The sequence below is a fragment of the Prosopis cineraria genome, unplaced genomic scaffold (assembly GCF_029017545.1).
Source record: "Prosopis cineraria cultivar Desert tree isolate PC_DT_omini unplaced genomic scaffold, ASM2901754v1 PC9, whole genome shotgun sequence".
Taxonomy (NCBI): Eukaryota; Viridiplantae; Streptophyta; class Magnoliopsida; order Fabales; family Fabaceae; genus Prosopis; species Prosopis cineraria.
In genome coordinates this window covers 17461204-17474193 of record NW_026555340.1, presented here as the reverse complement: position 1 = coordinate 17474193, position 12990 = coordinate 17461204, and the positions used below count along the sequence as shown (strand labels likewise).

The 12990-nt window shown below is 30.3% G+C and overlaps 1 protein-coding gene across 2 annotated transcripts; it reads right to left on the bottom strand.

The window, feature by feature from the left end:
• Positions 1 to 4816: 4816 nt before the first annotated feature.
• On the bottom strand, positions 4817 to 7672 carry LOC129320654 (DNA-directed RNA polymerases II, IV and V subunit 11). Of its 2 annotated transcripts, none has more exons than XM_054966197.1 (6): positions 7396 to 7672; positions 6205 to 6397; positions 6040 to 6129; positions 5851 to 5929; positions 5497 to 5592; positions 4817 to 5144 (listed from the first exon to the last, which is right to left on the bottom strand). In XM_054966197.1, exons 2-6 carry the CDS (start codon positions 6255 to 6257, stop codon positions 5112 to 5114), a joined length of 351 nt encoding a protein of 116 aa, XP_054822172.1. In that variant the 5' UTR covers positions 6258 to 6397; positions 7396 to 7672; the 3' UTR covers positions 4817 to 5111. The 2 variants fall into 2 exon arrangements, with proteins under 2 accessions (XP_054822172.1, XP_054822171.1); XM_054966196.1 differs by having other exon boundaries at positions 6205 to 6330; positions 7396 to 7671.
• Between the last annotated feature and the right edge of the window lie 5318 nt (positions 7673 to 12990).

The following is a 12990-nucleotide window of genomic DNA, read 5'->3' as shown; positions in this document are numbered from 1 at the left end:
GAGATATTGGTTTTTATCATTGTGTATATAAATATCTTAATACTTGTGTGATCTTATTGTGGAATGTGACATTTGTTTTATGTGATGCACAAGAGGTTATAAGGATGGCTAATGATATGATTGTTTGTTTGGGTTGATAATTGAATATTTATGCTGCATGGTTTGCCTCCACTACGCATGTAGTGGTTGGTCTTTTTCTTATAGTTTTCAATGTCTTTGACATTTTGGGATGATGGACACCTTCTTTTTAAGGAGGAGAGTCCTATTCTGATGGCAATGTGCCTTTAGCTTAGTATAACCTCAGTTTAGGCTCCAGCTAGTGATAATAAGGGAGTTGGGAGCTTGAGAAATGTACTACTATTGTTTTAATTTGATATTGATTTAGAAATTGTTATATAATTGTGAATATTGCATTTCTTGTTTTGGATATTGGTTGTAAAATATATATGTATATCTATAGATATGCTTGCGAGCTGGTTTCAAAAAGTATGTTGGTATATGTTAGAATAACCAACTGTTACTGAGATTTTGATCTCACATGTTACTTCTTATCATTTTTATGTGAGCAATCAAGTGGAGCTATAGGAAAGGCATCGAAGAAGTGAGTTTAGGCTCCTTTCTCTCAGTTTGGCACGTGGTTTTTTGTTTATTTTGTACTTATAGTTGCCATGACCTAAGGCCTTTATAAATTTTATTTTGGATAATTGTTATAGGTTATTCGACTATAACTACTTAATTTTTTTGTTTGAGTTGGTAACTTTTAACTATGTCGATCTGGACCATGGTTTTCTAGTGGGCTAAGCCCATTTATTTTGGATTGTACATAAATGGTATACAAAACTGTGTATTTAGTAGAATTGATTATATCTATAAACTGTTGTTGAACTCTAGACTTATTGCAAATTGTTTATTGAGCTTTATCTGTCCTAAGCCCAATAATGATTGTTAATCTCGATATCATTTGTTTGGACAGGTATATTTTTGAGAAAAATGTGTATTTATAAAAAAAGGCGGAGGGTTTTCTTTTGAAAAAAAATTGTGATAAAAATCAAGTCTGTTACACAATGAAGGGTAAATTTACTATCTTTAGCTTAATTTACTACTTCTTCTTTGATTTCCTTACTTTCATAACTTGATCTTCTATAACTAAACCTTCAATTTCACTTCCATACCATCCAATGGCCCTAAATAAATATCATACATCAATTGAAAAACTCTTTAAGAATATTGAAACTACTAACATCTCAAGAATACTTTTACTTCTTTTGACTTAAAATTTCACCTTTTCATTCTTAATTTATAAAATTATTATCTTAGCAATTTCTCACTAAATTTTGTATAATGAATTTATTTTTGAACTCATATCTAACAAAATCCAACTCCTTCTAGCCAATCATAATCTGACTAAAGATTTAGGGTATTTGAACCTTAAATCTTGCTTTGAGTTCTAGTCAAATTCTTGCCTCATTTTCCATAGCTTTAGGCTTGGTTGTAAATCATACTCCATATGCGTAAATGCTTAACTAATCAAATCTGAATTATATGGAAAATTGGGCAGCATTTCCCCTTGAATAATGATCATCCAAAAATTACATAAAGCTTGAAAACAAGCCACCATTCATCAATAATCAATAAGTAACATTTTTATGATCATTTTTAAACTATTTTTTTATCATTTAATTATTAAAGTATCAAGCCTTATAATCTCTAAAACAATAGGGCAGCAACACAACTTCATGAAAACTTAATTAAATCTAAAAAAACTTAGATCAAAATAAAACTTGTGCTTACCTCTTTCCTTTGTCAAAACTTTTTCTTGGATTCTCCTACTTCCACACTTCCTAGCTGCATCAAGCTCTCCTATCAAGAATTTGAAACGATAGGATTGTTGCTTTTGAAGAGTAGAATAACTTTTCTAAAGGCACTTTAAGATAAAAGTGGGGTTTGGATAGATATTTTTCTTGATTTATCCTTTCTCTCTCTAAAACTCCATTTTTGCATGTTGAAGCTCGCTCTCTCACACCTTCTCTCTCTATCTTTGCATTTGCTGACTGAAAAATGAAAAGAAAAGAAAGGAGGGTGATGTTAAGTGGATCATTTTACTATGCCTAATAAATTTTGGCATCCAAAAATCTCAACCATTAATTTTTTTTAAATCTTGGAGCAAGTAAATTAATAAAAATACCCCTCCATTTCTACCCATATAGGCATGCCCTTCTTTCTCTAAAATGGGCGCAAAATGGGCTCTTTATAATTTTTAATCTTGGGTAGGAATTTTGAACATTTTCTTGACCTAAATGATAGGAAAATTATTAACCAATAAAATTGTATGACTCTTCCATATATTTCTTCCTTTCATATGCTAATTTCCTTTAATTCTCCATGAAATTTGGATAATTTTTTGTAATTACACTTTGACACCCAAAACTTTTAGAAATTACACTTTGACCCTAGTCGAGGTCAACATTTCCAAGTTAAAATTCACTCTCGTTCATTTTTAACTCTAAGTACTTTCTCATACTCTCATTATATTTAATTACATATAATTATGATTGACCATTAATAATTACCATTTGGTTCTAGATAAGCTATTACTAATACTTTTTTTTCTTCTCTTTCATTTCTTAGCATAGTTAGTAGTTGAGCTCTTTAAGAAAAAAAATCAAAGATACTCTCTCTATAATAATTAGCCAAACTTAATAGGTCTTTGTATTTTAAACTCATTCTATGCTATCGTCTTCCTAGCGAACTATCATATGCTCTATGGCTCAGTAACTTTTTTTTAGGTGTACTATGACTATAAGATCTAGCTATGATCTAACCGAGTCCTTTTTGGATCTATTATAATATGTAGATTCTAACTACAATCTTTTTTATAAGACTTAGAACATAAGGATAAAATTGTGAATCAGCTATCTCTATTTAGTTTGGCAACCACACTGATTGTTTTCCAAGACTAATTTTAGAAACATCTATTGCTCTCCTATGGCTTATTTATTCCTTTAGACTACCCTAGATTCTTATAATCCATAACTTGCTCATACTTTAATTAAAGACACTTCCTTGATGTTTCTTAGAATATTACACTTTTGTCCAAGAAAAAACTTTAAAATTATGATTAGTCCCTGAGAACTATTATATCTTTTCTAAAAACCTTTAGGACTCTTGATTACTTGGACTTAATAACTTACTGAGTTTTAAAATATTCTTGAGCTTCTAAGTTCAAAATTTAGGATGTTACGATTTTTCTCTAATTAAAATTTTGTCCTTGATATTTGAGGATTAAATCCTCTATGCATACCATTTTTTTTTTGCTAACTCTATTCATACCATTTGATAAATGTGAATTTCATTATTGAAAGATTTACTGAGAAGAATATCTTTGATATTACTCTTTAACTTCACTCTTAGCTTTTCTACTTCGTTTAACTTTTTTCTTCTTACTATTTGCCTTTTCGTACCTTTCATGCGTTAAGCCTATTACTTTTGCTATAACTTGTCCTTTGCTTACTAATTTTTGTCATCTTATATTGTCTCTTTTACTTACTCGGCAATATTCCTTGCTCAAGCATTGGCCTTTCTATTGAGTTGTAGCTTTCATGCCCAATCATTTATTACTTTTCTAACCCCACCTTGGCTTTGACTTAAAATTTTTGCTTTCCCTAATATTTTTATACTCTTTATATTCATACTTTTTTTGTTAACTTTTACCAGCTCTCTCCTATTTACATAGGAAATTTTAACTTCTCCTTGGAACTCTCAACTCTTTATACTCCATCTATTCACTTACATTTGTAGCCCTTTTCATTCGCCTTACGTTCTTATTTTATGCTTAACTTGCTTGAATACATTTGGTTCAAGACTTATGTCTCTAAACTTTGCTAAGCCTTACTTTCGTCTGCTTATTTGACCCATTTCTTCTGTTTTCCATGGGAACTCAAGTGCTTAGAGGTGAAGCATCACTGGATGAAGATAGAGCTTCATGCGCATTAGATAGTAGAAAAGAAGACAGAAAGTGATGGTTCAAACTTCAAACACCCACCTCATAGGGCTCACTACCTTACTAGCATGAGCTGCTTGATTACCCCAATGAGGAGTTAAAAGGAGGAAAAACCCAACCTTAGATACCAAAGCTTCTATGCAATCCTGTATAATACTTTTGCACTTACAATTGACCAGGAGTTTACAATCAGATTCAAAATAGACTCTATCATGGCCAAGATCAATAGCAAGCATCTAGAGCCTTTGTCATGAAAATTGAGATGGATTGAACTTTGTCAACAAACCACCATTAAAACCAACCATTCTCATCTCTACAAATAACGCCAACGGAAGCAGAATTATAATTTCCTAGAAAAGCACAATCCACATTACTTTTGAGAGCGCCAGCTGGTGGATTTTTCCATTACACTGCTTGGGTTAGGGTCAACAAAATTAAATACTATACCATTCCTGGAGTCCATACAAGTGTATCTTTTATTCCATTCTTTGGCAAGGGGGAATCTTGATAATAGCATTAGAACAGGACCAGGAAGTGGCTACTAACATTAACAATAAGAAATAAACGAATGATTATCTTTAGGCTTCACAGGAAATTCAACATTTGATATCCCTAATATCCCAGCGCAAATTCTTCTTTAAGCAATCTCTACCCTCAATAATACTAGACCAGATCCAGGAAGCTTTAGACCCCTTTATAGCATCAATGAAAACCTCCTTAGGAAAATAGACACTTCTGACAACACGCACCCATAACTAGGATGTATCGACAACTAGGATGGAATTATGACAAAACTCTATCAAATGGCCAAATAAATAATTGGAATCCCTCTTCATTTCAAAATAGGTCGAGACAAAAACTCTCCAGTTGGTCATTCATGTGGTTTAGGATTATTTAAGGAGTCCAGTGATCCTTTATATTATACATTCCAAAACACTAAAATTATAATTTCACAGACATGAAAAGTTTCAAAATAAAACACAATCTTCCTAACTAGTCCCATGCAATACACAATTAGATGCCCATCCCCACCGGGGGAAGACAAACAAGAACCCACAATCCTTACATCTGCACAACGCTATCATACTTTCATGAGCATGTGAAATGCCCATCAATAATCCCTTGAAAACTTTAGCATCTCTGCCTGCAATTAAATTTGACTATTAGTTGCCATGGTATTCAACAAAATGGGTTTGGTACCAAAGAAATTCTTGATGCAGAATGAGTTTTGAAGGTTGAATTTCAATTGATCAACAATTATTCCATAAGTATAAGTGAGCAAATATGGAAAGAACAAATACGCAAATGAAATCCATGTAACAAGCCTAGCCTAGCCTATTGATATCTGATGTTTTATATTCAGTGTACATAAGTAATGAACTCGACTTTGCAACTAATATCATCCCTAAGGTCAAATGATGAAAACCAAACATTAATGATGTCATTGAGCTTGGATGCACGGTTAACAACACAATAACAAAAAACACTTATCACACCTCAAAGGCATTCTTCAACTGATCTAGTTCCCTGTCAAGATCATTAATAGCCTGATTATATGCCTGCATTGGTGAAGACTGACTTGTGGTATGGATCTGAAAATGAAGCAATAAAAAAAAATTAATGATTTATTGATTCAATTATTGAGAAATGAATTTTTATACTACCTCCAAGACTAAAGGCAAACATTAACATATCTCCAGATGCACAGATTAAAATTCAATTGACATTGCTTTTGAACTCAATCAACAAACATTTTGCGCTGTTCACAAATGCTAATCATGCATGGGGAAAAAATACAAATGCAAACATCAATAGCCATTCATTAGCAATTAAATGCAAGAAATACTGACCCTGACAATGATTTTGTATTGAAGAGGATGAGGAAGCTTGTATCCGGCAAACAACACATTAGGGTCTCTATGCAATTGCCTGATCACAACAAAAATACAAACAAGAGTTAGTATTTATATTGATGAACATTAACAGACAGTAACGAAAAAAGCAACTTGGAAAATATAACTGAAAGATAAAACTAATACATGCGAAGAATATTTCCTATTGTATGGTCCTCTCTCTCAATAGTGAAGGATGCAGCATTGATGATCTTGGTGTCCCGCTCGTAAGAGACCCTTAATATATAACAAAAGGGAAAATAATCAAATCAGATGAACAGGAAAATGGAAAAAAGTAGATAATCAAATTACTTTTTGGTGCCTTCAGGGACGACAAATCGCTCGTAACGATCTGGCGCATTCATGGCTTTTCTCTTCCCTTGGCAAAGCTCTGTAAAGGGTTGGCAACGCTTTCTCTTTGACCCTAGAAGTACTCCACTTCAATTTGACAAACAAAAGCATTCAGACCCCAAAAAATGCCAGAATCATCATCCTTTCATTCTTTCTAAAGAGAGAGGCAAACAAAACAGAGAGAAAGAACAAACTAATTATTTAAAAAAAGTATAAGTTTCTTGGTTGCTTTTTTCTTGCACAAATAATTTTATTGAAATAAATTTTGACAATTGAAAATATTTTTTCAAAATTATTTATTTCTAATGCAAATTCAAAAATAAAAGCAATAACAGCATGTGTTGAACAACAAAATATTTCAAAATTGTTGGAAATGAAAATTAAAAAAAGATGGATTGATTTACTTGTTTGTATCTTGTGGAAGTATGCATAAATAGGAATGGAAGTGAGCTATCAGGCGGCCAAATGAATAAGGTGTATTTTCATTCTTGGAGCTCTCAAGTGGTCCAGCCCATCTAATTTACTCCCTCTACTCTTACTTATAGGACACTTTGTAGAAGAATTTTTTTGTCCAAAATGTAAGACACCCTGCAATGGTTGAACTACTTTTTTCAATGTTACCCTTTTTTTAATAACATATAAGTATTTAATATAATCGTATCATTGTATTATTAATGGTTAAAAAAAGGAATGATATCAAGGGAAAAAAACCTCACTTTTCTTGATTAAAAGTGCCTTGCAATAAGAAAGTGAGGGAGTATTTCATAACATGTCACTACAACTCTCTCAAGTACCTCATAGAGACTCCAGTGATCCTTTATATTATATAAACCAAAATTCTAAAATTAAAATTATTTAAGACTATCAACAGAAAGTCTCTATTTTTAAGTCTACCAAATAAATATGAATATTGTCAGAATTCCAAATCAAACTGGATTCATCTTAAGTTCAGACGACAATGAAATTATTAATAAAACAAAGCATTGTTAATGCAACATATCAGATAGTGAATACAACAGAAGAGCATTACAATAGGAAACAGATGCTCCGTTTTAGAAAGAATCAAATAATCATATGAATTGCAGTTTGTAGATGCTATAGCTAAGACCAACAAAAATTTATTAGAATAGGAAAGAACATATTCCACTTTACCAGCTTGGCAGCTTCGGTCTTCCGCCGCGAGAGCAAGACTGCAAGTGCACGGACTAGGTCGTGCAGAGACGGTCTATTAGAAACACGGTGGCCGTGGAGTGAACCAGTCGCGGTAAGGTGAAGCGAAACTCACAGAGAACGAGAAGGACTCGACCCTGCAGTAAAGGAAGCAGAAGAGCGGCGGCAGGTCGATCTCAGATCTTGGCGGCCTGAATCGCGCTCGGTCGAAGTGCGGGCGGGGAAAATGATTTACAGTCTGTTTGGTTTAATGAGAGAGAAGGGGAGAGATTTTAACTGACGGAGAGAAATAAAAATAATTACACATAAATAATTATATCTGTACCTTATTAACATTATTTTTTCTTACTTTTTAAATATTAAATAAAATATATCTGTGAATTTTAAAAATATCAGGACAAAACTAGGATGTAAGTTAAATTATAATCATAATATATAAATATAATTCGAATTATATAGTTAATATAGTTATATATATTTATTAATGTAAATGTTTAAAAATATATATAATAATCAATTAGAAGCTATAACTACATGCATTAAATATATATAATAAAATTGGACCAATTAGAACTTGCAATTAATTATATGTTATAACTATATATATCAGTTGCATGATCTACCATTTAGTCTACAAAAAGTGCATGATCTACCATTTAGTCTACAAAAAGTGGGGAATGTAGTGCTCAATTAAAGAGCATACAACAAAATATTAAAATCATGACATGAACAAATGCCATGATAAAAAAGAAACATCTTGTTTATAGAAGGACTAAATCATGGAGAATGCAAATATATCAACAAAATAGTAGTTTAAATATGCAGCCACATGCTAATCTAATAACCAAAAAACATGCTCATAATGACTATCTTGCGTGCTCTTAGTGGACAAACAATGATAGCTCTCTAAGCTTCGTAAGATCATTGATGAGGAAGCAATATATAGTAGAAATCTTGTCTGTGTTACACCCACTTTCTTCAATCATGTTCAAAGCTGCTTCTCCTGCAATTGGTAGGCATTGTTTCTTTTTAATATAGCGTTTCTTTCTTTAATCACATTTGCAACCTCAACCATAGCTCCATCAATTCTAGCAAAATATTCAATTTTTTTCTGTTTGAATGTTGATCCTTGTTTGCTCTTCTTGTTACTTGCATTGTTTATTTCAAAGGAATAATCCTCAATTAGAAAGTTTTCCAAAGCAATATCATTTTAAGATACACCAATCTCTCACTAAATGCCATTTTCTCTAACTAAATTACGTTTTAGTAAGGGATTTTGTTCCTCGTTAAATTTGTAGTTAAAAAAGATTCACTAAATTTAACAAGGAATCGTATTTCCCTCAATACTTAGTGAGGAATTCAATTGGACTAAATCTCTTGCTAATCCCTGGCTAATATATTCAAAATTTGATAATTTAGTGAGGGATTAGTCCCTTGCTAAAAATATGCCTATATTTAAAAATAGTAATGTCACATTACCCGTCATATATGCGTTAACTTGTGACATTTCACCAACAATCTTGTGTCCTATCAGCCACCACATGTGCAACAACTCATAACATGTCATTTTTCATCTTACACCATATCACTTGCTTCTTATTATATTATATATTCATTATATTTATATCAAAATCAAGACTTGAACCCTTGACTCATACTTTCCAAGCTTTATGCTCTTTTTTTTATCAGTTAAACTGAAAGGCACTTACAGTCATTATATAAGAAATTAAATATATATTATTTAACTATATAAATATATCAAATAAAATACTATAAAAATACACACATATATACATATTAGATTTTATTTCAATTATTAATATGTTAAAAATATTTATATTTTATTTAAATTATTCTTTACATTATATTTTCAATAAAATATTATTTTATTAATGAAAACCAACTTAAAATAAATAAAATATTAAATATTAAATAATTTTATTAACAATATTTTAGTTAATTTTTAAATAAAAATAATTAATATATAATTAAAAATAATTAAATATCTAATTAAATTTGCAATAATTAGTTAGGGATAGAATTCCTCACTAATTATTTTATTTTAGAGAGGGATTGACAATCCCTCGCTATTTGCATCGCTAATTCTCTTACTTTAAAGAAAGATTGACAGTTCCTCATTATTTTCCTAGCTAATTTTAAGTCAAGTTATGAAATCAATATCTTTCATTAATTATTTTGCTAATTTAATATTTTAAAAAGGAACAGACGATCTCTCACTAATTTATATTTTTTTAATAGTGATATAAGATTGTCAAACTCATCAACAATTTCAACCATTATCTTTGGTTGGATGGATATATGTGATTATTTTCTTATCTCAAAGTTAATCAAGATCTTTTCACAGAGGCTCTATCATATCCATAAAGTGTAACCATCTTTTGATAATTAGGGAAATGTGTATTTCTCTAATGTGTTGCTTTTGGTTTAACCTAAAAAAGCAAGTTATTAGTAAAAATAAGGTATTCAACAACAATAACAATAACCAAAGAGAAACACAAATAAAAAGCAATCTCACCTCAATCAAACTATCCCAAACTTGGGCTCTGCATCCCATTAACAAGCATCTGGATTCCAAGCAAACCCACTCATGCCATTTTTGAATATGGCAAAAACTTTTGAGAAGTTTTTCTTTAATGTCTTCTAACTATTTTTAACTTTTTCCTTGTCAATTTTGTTCTTAAATAAAGCAATCATTTCTCTCACAATGTTGTCATAAATAGTATTAGTGAATGTCCCATTCACTTTGCCATCATGATTGTGCTCATAAAGAAAAGCATCAATCAAATGTTCATCCATATTACTAATCCAAGCTAAGTTTTATTGTTCACTGGTGGCAGTGTTTGTTTCTAACATCTTTTTTTCTAGTCATTCTATAATTTTCATTGAATAGTCCAAGTTAAGTTACCCCACTTACCATCTGTTACTTTTTAGAAAGCATAAGATATATGGAAACTAGAAGGAAAGCAAATTGATGCCATTATAGCCTACAAAGACAGCAAAGAAAACGGAACAGACAAGTAGAATGCCCATTAATTTAATTTTAACAAAAAGACAGCAACTTGATGCAATTATAACTTACAAATTCAATCACATTTCAATGCTAGAGACGTTGAATCATATTATCTAAGTTGTCAGCTTTGTCTACTTAGTGCGTATTTGGATACGGAAGAAAATTGATTTTTGGAGTTAAAAAATCAATTTTTCAAATAATTACTCAAACACTAATATTCCAAAAAAATTGATTTTTTTGGAAAAATTAATTTTCTTCCAAAGCTGCAAGAGGCAACTTTTACGGTGATATTATAAAGGCATGTAAGAAAATTATAAGAAAGGCTTAAGAAGAAAAAATTATACAAAAGGTACAAAATTTAATAAAAATAAAACTAAATTTTATTCTCTTCCATTTTTTTTATAATAGAATTCAAACTTTAAATCTTCAAAAAAATTATTAGTATAAATTTCTGTCAACCATCACCCTCCACTTAGTATTATTATAAAATTAATTAAAATAAAATATTAATTGGTAAAGAAAAATTAATTTAATTTAATTTAAAATTAAAGGTCATTACAAAGATTGTTACAAAAGCCTAGAAAGAAAGAGATTATGCATCATTTTTACATTGCTACATTTTTTATGTTGTCAAAATTTTAGATGGTGTTTAACATCTTTATCAGATGTGACTTATATTCATGATGTCATTAGAGATCAACTTGTATATTATCATCTTCATTAGTTATTATAAAATGGATGTTTAGTATTTAAGAATTAAATTTTTCTCTTTTATTAAATTTATTCAAATTGAATTATTTATTTATGTAAATTAAAATTGTTAATATTAATATAATTTAAATTTTTTATTTAATCAGATATATAATTTAAATAATATATTTTACTTTTTAAATAAAATTTAACAAATTTAACAATATTATATACAAATTTATCAATAATTTAATTTTAAAAAATAATGTCTTTTATGATAATTTATACGATTAAAATTAATTTTAAATAAATCATCCAAACATCTTCAATTCTGCTATAATTAATTTTAAAAAAATAGTATTCAAACAGATTGTGTTATAACATAATCAATTATGATTAAAATTAACTATTTAATCGATTATTTTCATAATCAATACTAACAGCCCTTAGGTAATAGCTAGACATGTAGAATTAGGATTGCACAAAAGACAGGACAGTACTGAACTTCACCTTAACTTGAGGTCTCTTTTATAAAAGAATTAGGTTAGGCAACCCATAGTTTAGTCTTGTTCAATAATAACTCAAAAATTAACAGGATTAGACTTAGTTCATAGGATTGGGAAACTGATTTTGTCAGTCCAGTACTCACTTATCTTTTTTTTTTGCCCTTTTTATTCCATGAAAGGCAATAATCCATTTCAACATAATAAACTCAATTAAGATAGTAAAAACACTTATAATAATAATAAATTCATAATAATTTTTCATAATAAGAAAAAAATATTTTGTTAGAGTTCAAATAATTTAAATTTATAACTTTAACAAAAATAGCACTCAAGAAAATTTAACAATACTACATTACAATAATAATTTAGAAACAAGCTCAATAAATTTTCATATAATCATCTTCTTAGGATCAATTACATTTCAAACATTTGTCAAAATAAATTAATTATAATTATAATAAAAAATTAATAGGATTGGATTGGAACAAGTGGTCCAGATGCCTAGCTTCTTATCTAGTCCAATCCGAAGAAATAGTCTGATCTTTTCAGTCTTTTTGATCTTGAAGAATCAGTATCTATACGGATCGAACAAGACTGAAATCATCTCGAGTTGGATTGAACTGGACAGGACTGAAAGACTTTTGCATAACTTTACACAAAATGCTGTTCAATACTACCAAATATGACATATGTTTATTAATTAAGCTAATGGTTGGAATATTGATGGACTCCCAAGCAAAGTGATGCATTATTTGTAAATAAATTAGTTGTACTCAGTAGTCATTGGCTTGCGTCTATATGATGAACGGAATACTATTTGCAAAGCTTTCATGTACGACAGGCCTTTGGATATGAACGGAATCTAATAAACAAACAGAACAACAGAGGGGCTAACGCGAAACCTGAAGGGAAACGGTAACCGAGATGTGGACGGCGTCGGCGAGGTGAGTTGCGACAGCAACGAACACTATTGCAGGTCACTGGTCACGGTTGAGAATGGTGCGAGAGAAATGGTAGGGTCCGGAGGAGGAAGACAATGAAGTGATTAGATTTTATTAGGGATGGGCTTTTCTGGATTATCAAAATATATCAGGGATAAATTAGTCCCCATACGACAAAATTTTATTCCATCTCCCCAAAGCCATGGAAAATCCGTCATATTTGAAATCATAAAATTGATGCAATCAAGAGGTGGGTTATCCAAAATCATAATATTGAAACTGTCTCTCAAAGTCTGATGAGCTAATAAGTTGGCGCGTTTACTCGCTTCTCAATAAATATAGTCAAAAGTGATTTCTTAATTGTTCAAGGTGAGCTCCTTAATTTTCTTGATATATTTAGAGAGAAGAC